Source organism: Aethalodelphis obliquidens, unplaced genomic scaffold (assembly GCF_003676395.1).
Source record: "Aethalodelphis obliquidens isolate GAN/ISIS:26980383/991018 unplaced genomic scaffold, ASM367639v1 scaffold80, whole genome shotgun sequence".
NCBI classification, from domain to species: Eukaryota; Metazoa; Chordata; class Mammalia; order Artiodactyla; family Delphinidae; genus Aethalodelphis; species Aethalodelphis obliquidens.
The window spans coordinates 1,822,710-1,828,709 of record NW_020838024.1 but is presented as its reverse complement, the minus strand read 5'-3'; the positions used below and the strand labels follow the sequence as shown (position 1 = coordinate 1,828,709).

General features: G+C 40.9%; 1 protein-coding gene across 10 annotated transcripts in view; it reads right to left on the bottom strand.

The window, feature by feature from the left end:
* The window catches only part of CPLANE1 (ciliogenesis and planar polarity effector complex subunit 1), a 128,604-nt gene that overhangs the window by 13,329 nt on the left and 109,275 nt on the right, over positions 1-6,000 (bottom strand). For 8 of the 10 annotated variants that reach the window (XM_027092644.1, XM_027092638.1, XM_027092642.1 and 5 more), the window contains one exon: positions 5,775-5,864. The exons of the other annotated variants lie outside the window; for them this stretch is intronic. In XM_027092644.1, coding sequence (XP_026948445.1) covers positions 5,775-5,864 — 90 coding nt within the window. The remainder of the gene's footprint in view (positions 1-5,774; positions 5,865-6,000) is intronic. 10 annotated transcript variants of the gene reach the window in all.

Below are 6,000 nucleotides of genomic sequence, written 5' to 3'. Positions count from 1 at the left end.
ACACAAACAGATGCAGAGATATACCATGTTCTTGGATTGGAAGAATCGATGTTGTGAAAATGACTATACTACCTAAAGCAATCTACAGATTCAATGCAATCCCTATCAAATTACCACTGGCATTTTTTACAGAACTAGAACAAAAAAATCTTACAATTTGTATGGAGACACAAAAGACCCCGAATAGCCAAAGCAATCTTGAGGGAAGAAAACGGAGCTGGAAGAATGAGACTCCTTGACTTCAGACTCTACTACAAAACTACAGTAATCAAGACACTATGGTACTGGCACAAAAACAGAAATATAGATCAATGGAACAGGATAGAAAGGCCAGAGATAAACCCACGCACCTATGGTCAACTAATCTATGACAAAGGAGGCAAGGGTATATATACAGTGGAGAAAAAACTGTCTCTTCAATAAGTGGTGCTGGGTAAACTGGGCAGCTACATGTAAAAGAATGAAATTAGAACACTCTCTAACACCATACACAAAAATAAACTCAAAATGGATTAAAGACCTAAACATAAGACGGGACACAATAAAGCTCTCAGAGGAAAACACAGGAAGAACACTCTTTGACATACATCACAGCAAGATCTTTTTTGACCCACATCCTAGAGTAATGGAAATAAAAACAAAAATAAACAAATGGGACGACCTAATGAAACTTAAAAGCTATTGTATAGCAAAGGAAACTACAAACAAGACAAAAAGACAAACCTCAGAATGGGAGAAAACATTTGCAAACAAATCAGCGGACAAAGGATTAATCTCCAAAATATATAAATAGCTCATGCAGCTCAATATTAAAAAAGCAAACAACCCAGTCAAAAATGGGCAGAAGACCTAAATAGACATTTCTCCAAAGAAGACATACAGATGGCCAAGAAGCACACAAAAAGCTGCTCAACATCACTAATTATTAGAGAAATGCAAATCAAAACTACAGTGAGGTATCACCTCACACCAGTTAGAATGAGCATCATCAGAAAATCTACAAACAACAAGTGCTGGAGAGGGTGTGGAGAAAAGGGAACCCTCTTGCACAGTTGGTGGGAATGTAAATTGATACAGCCACTATGGAGAAGAGTATGGAGGTTCCTTAAAAAACTAAATATAGAATTAACATATGACCCAGCAATCCCACTACTGGGCACATACCCAGAGAAAACCATAATTCAAAAAGACACATGCACCCCAATGTTCATTGCCGCGCTATTTACAATAGTCAGGATCATGGAAGCAACCTAAATACCCATCGTCAGATGAATAGATAAAGAAGATGTGGTACATATATACAATGGAATGTTACTCAGCCATAAAAAGAAACGAAATTCGGTCATTTATAGAGACGTGGATGGACCAAGAGACTGTCATACAGAGGGAAGTCAGTCAGAAAGAGAAAAACAAATATCGTATATTAACACATATATGTGGAACCTTGAAAAATGGTACAGATGAACTGGTTTGCAAGGCAGAAATAGAGACACAGATGTAGAGAACAAACGTATGGACACCAAGGGGAGAAAGCAGGGGTGGGGTGGTGGGATGAATTGGGAGATTGGGATTGACATATATACACTAATATGTATAAAATAGATAACTAATAAAAAACAAACAAAAAAAAGCAAACAAAAAAAGCAACAGTAACCTCTAGGACCAGAGAGTCCAGGGAGGAGAGGCCACAGGAAAAAAAAAAATGGAACTCTGGAGAAGTTCCAAGTTAAAAGCTGGATGAACTCAGAGAGCTGGGCCTTGCTTGCCTCTCTCTCTTATGGAAAGTCTTGTGGAAGCTTCACAGGAGTGATGTTCTTGGCATCGCCACTCACGCTTCACAGCTACAATTCACCTTTGGGCATAGGCATCAAGGTAAGTGCAGTACCCACACATTACGGCCCCCTTCCTCCTTCCTGAATATCAGTATTTGCTGAAAAGAAACATTCATCCCAGCTCGCGCGCACAGGCAGCTTAGCGCATCGGCCCATCGACAGCGCTTCTCTGCACGAGGCCTGGAGAGCTGGCCCCACCTAACACACTTCATGTTCCAAAGCCAGTATTACAGCACATTCTACCCCTACTGGGTGACCTGAAGAAACACCCAAGATGGTTGTATATGTGGGGTATACGATGGGAAGTAAACTCAGCTCCCAACAAGCAGGGCTGTGGCTCCTTGAAGAGGGGAAGAAGAGGTAACAGAGTGCTAATGTTTGGGCCACCTGGTCTTTCATCTCTCTACCAACCTCGTGCTAAGGATACCTCCAAGAAATAAGCACCCCCCCGGCCCCCAAATAACAGCAGTACACATTTTGGCATTTACTATGGGCTATGCACGCTACCTACATTCAGTCCGCTGAATTACCAGAGAGCCCCAGGACCTGGTCATTGGTCTTCTTACACATCTACATCCTCCCTCGCTGACCTCATCTAGTTCCGTGGCTGGAAATACCTACATGCTGACAACTCTCAAACCTGTATCTCTAGCTTCATAGGGCAAACGGCCTTCTTGACACCTTGCCTTGGATGTGCAATAAACATCCCAATATTAACATGTCCAAAATCAAACTGTTAATTTCTGCCCCATTCCGGGGAAATGCTCTATATTCCAAATCGAATGACTTCCCCCCATTTTTATTATTATAACCCTAGTCCAAGGAATATCTCTGTGCTTGTCTGCTGCCTTCTGTTCTTCTTCTCCCACATGTTCTAAAATGTAAATTATATTATCTCCCTGCTTAATTCCCTCCAATGGAGTCCCACTGGATGCAGAGTAAAATCCAATCCAGGCAATCTATCAAGGTTGCCTCTGTAGCAGGGCTTTGAACTTGCTCTTCTCGCCGCCTGGAACTGTTCTTCCTATTGTTACATGACAACCCCGTTTTCAACATTCAGCATCTTCACTCCAATGACACCTCCTAAAAGAGACCTTCAAGGTCTCCCATATCTTATTTTTGTGCTACCGTCTGCGTTGTTCCTGACTGACAGTGCCTGGTAAGTAGCAGGAGCTCAACAGACTGCTGCAGAATAAATACTCTTCATGAAAGTCCTGTGGGGAAACAGTTACTATCCCCATTTTGCAAATGAGGAAGGTGAGGCTTAGGGGGTTATGTAATGGCCCAAGATGAGAGAGATGATCTATGCCCAGAACCTGAGCTAATATGTTAACTTTCTGTTCTTTTGGGGGAGGGAAGAATAGTACTTAGAGGGCTCTTTTGGATAATCTTCACATCTGTAAGTGAGAAACGGGTCTATTTATCTGGATCCCCAAGGCAGCAGCTTTCCAATAGCTTGCTTCTTGGATTACAGGGAGAAGGGTGGCAGTACAAGAGGGCTTAGGGATTCTTCTTTTGATTAGCCCCAAGGGTCTGAAACAGAAGTAAGGTTAACATCATCCTGTAGCACCTGTGGTCACCATTTTAGAATCCAATGTGAGGACTGTGCTCTAGTTGAAAAAGGGCTGACTTTTTTTTCTGCTATTTAAAGACACCACTGAGTATTTTGGGGTGTGATTGAAAGTTTCATATTAAAATAATTATTTCAGTAAATATTACTAAGGAACAATTTTTGAAAAACTGTGAAAGAAAAAATATCTATGAATGCACAATTGGAATGCACATGTGAACACACTGTGTTTAAAAAAAAAAAACAGCTGGTAAAACAGAAAAGGTTGAGACTGAGGATAAAAAGAAGAGAAACCAACAGGTAGTTAAGCAGTATTGTGACTACAAGGGTAGGCTGTCCCTCCAGAGTAGATGGAAACAATGGAGGCGGGGTGCTGAAGTTGTTCTTTCAAGTCTTCCAGGTATGGTAAGAGATTAGCAAAGATTGTGACCATTAACTAATCCCACCCCTATCTCCGCTGTAATTAATTTGGTATCTAACCTTTGCTACTCTTGTTTTGTCAAATGAACATAATTACTGCCATCTAGAAAGAATGATAGATCATCACCAAGTCGGCTGATACTAAGGTTAATAAGCCTACATTTTAGGGTAAACTTTTACCTGTGGGGTATCTACAAACCTCGAGAGGCTATCACTGGCTTTCTCTCACCTTGCTTTACACAGGGATGGCTTTGTAATTTCCTTTGCTTCAGATCAAAGTGCACTTCTCTAGATTTATTTGGGATATCCAATTTTGAGATAAAAAAACAATATGAAAAAAATTCTGTGAAACGGAACATGTGCAAAGCTTCTCCAGGTGGGGTGTTCCTACCCCAACATGGCCAGGGAAAGCTTTCTAAGGTCAAAAGTAAGTGATATATCAAGAAGAAACCCCACAGTGGAAACTAGTGGGCAAGTGCACCAGCTTCCCCTAAAGTAGCATCTTTCTCTGTAGAAGAGTGAATGCCGCCTCTGTTTCTTTATTGCCAAATAACTCTATAGAGTCTTGCCTGAGGAGTCTGAAACTGAACAGTAACCCTGAGTCCATTAGCTCCATCTCCCCTAGAAGAAAACCCTGCTCCTCCTCTTGCCCAACCTGGGCCAGTTATTAGGCCACAGTCTAGACAAACACCCAAGCTAGAAACCTGGAATCATACTCTCAGGGGCTGGACACTGGACAGTGAAGGAAATACTTCTCTTTGCCTTTCTACGGGCAAGGCCTCATGCTAGGTCATAACTCACTTCAAGAACACAAAACCCTGAGTCTCTGGAGGCTTCATAATACAATACAAAGGTACATATAATTTCAGCTATTTTTAGGGGTAACATTGTATTTTGGGGCATTTTATCTGTTAAAATAAACATTGCTCCATATTTGCTTAGAAAAGAATAAAAAGCTATGGGGTATTCTAAATTAGAAAACATCGTAACAAAAGATTAAAATGAGAAACTTTGAAAGAAAAAAACTAGCCTGGGATTATAAAATTAAAAGCACAGGAAATGATGCTTCTTGGACTCAAATTAATCCCAGTAACTGGAGGCTTGGGTTTTAATGCAGACAGTGGGGGAAAGTATGGAAAGGACCAAGTAGAATTTCTAGAAGGTATAGCCATCGACACTAAAACTTGATAAGTATGTTAAATAGCAGAGTAGACACAGCTGAAGAGAGATGTGATGTAAACTGAAAGAAGAATCTGCAAAGAAAGGAGACAGCAGTGGAGAGAGGCATAATAACAGGAACAGATTAATTCACATCTCTCATCATTTTTATGGTATATATGAATTAGTGTTTTCATCATTATTCCCATCAAATTTAGTTCTTTAATTCCACAGATACCTCACTGGATTAAATGAGATCATGCACATAAGATGTTAATACAATGCTTGGCATCAAGTAAGTTCTCTATAACTGCCAGCTGTTCTTTCTATTGTTCTAAGGGGATTTGAGCAGGCCACTTGGCTTCTCTGTACCTCAGCTTCCTCAGCTGTAAGATGGGGATAAGAGTTGCCCTGACTATCTACCAGGGTTGTTACAGACAGCTAATAGGAGGATGAATGTGAAACTGTTTTTTAAATTGTGGAGAGTAACAGCAGTTGAGGGGTGGGCTCGGGGAGATGTCGGAGACTGAGATAATGATGTATAATTTCCCTCTCTCTCCATCAGAGCAGAGCTAATTGGGCCAAACTTACGGGTCTGTGTGCTCCATGGCTATGTGATCACAGCACCTTCCTGAGTACTTGTTTTTATGTTCAGCACTGTGCTTATTAAACCCATTACCACCACCTAGCCACACTCTTCATACTGAAATCCCTATTTGACATTTCTAAGAGTGATTTATGATTTAAAAATTTTTAGTATTAAGCTCAAGAACTTTCTAACCTTTATCCCATACCTTTTTGGACGGTAACTGGAGACTGCACAGCCTTTCTTACTGCCACTTTGGCTCCACCAGCTTTCCTCTGTATGGTAAAAGTAGCAGTTCCTATAAAGACAGGCAAACTTCTTTAGCCTTCCATATGCACCTTTCATGTTGTAAGTTCTTTGAGGACCGAAATCTTCTGCTTAGTAGGGGCCCAATAAATGGTGGTTGATTTGAACCAAGAAAGCAAAACAAAAGT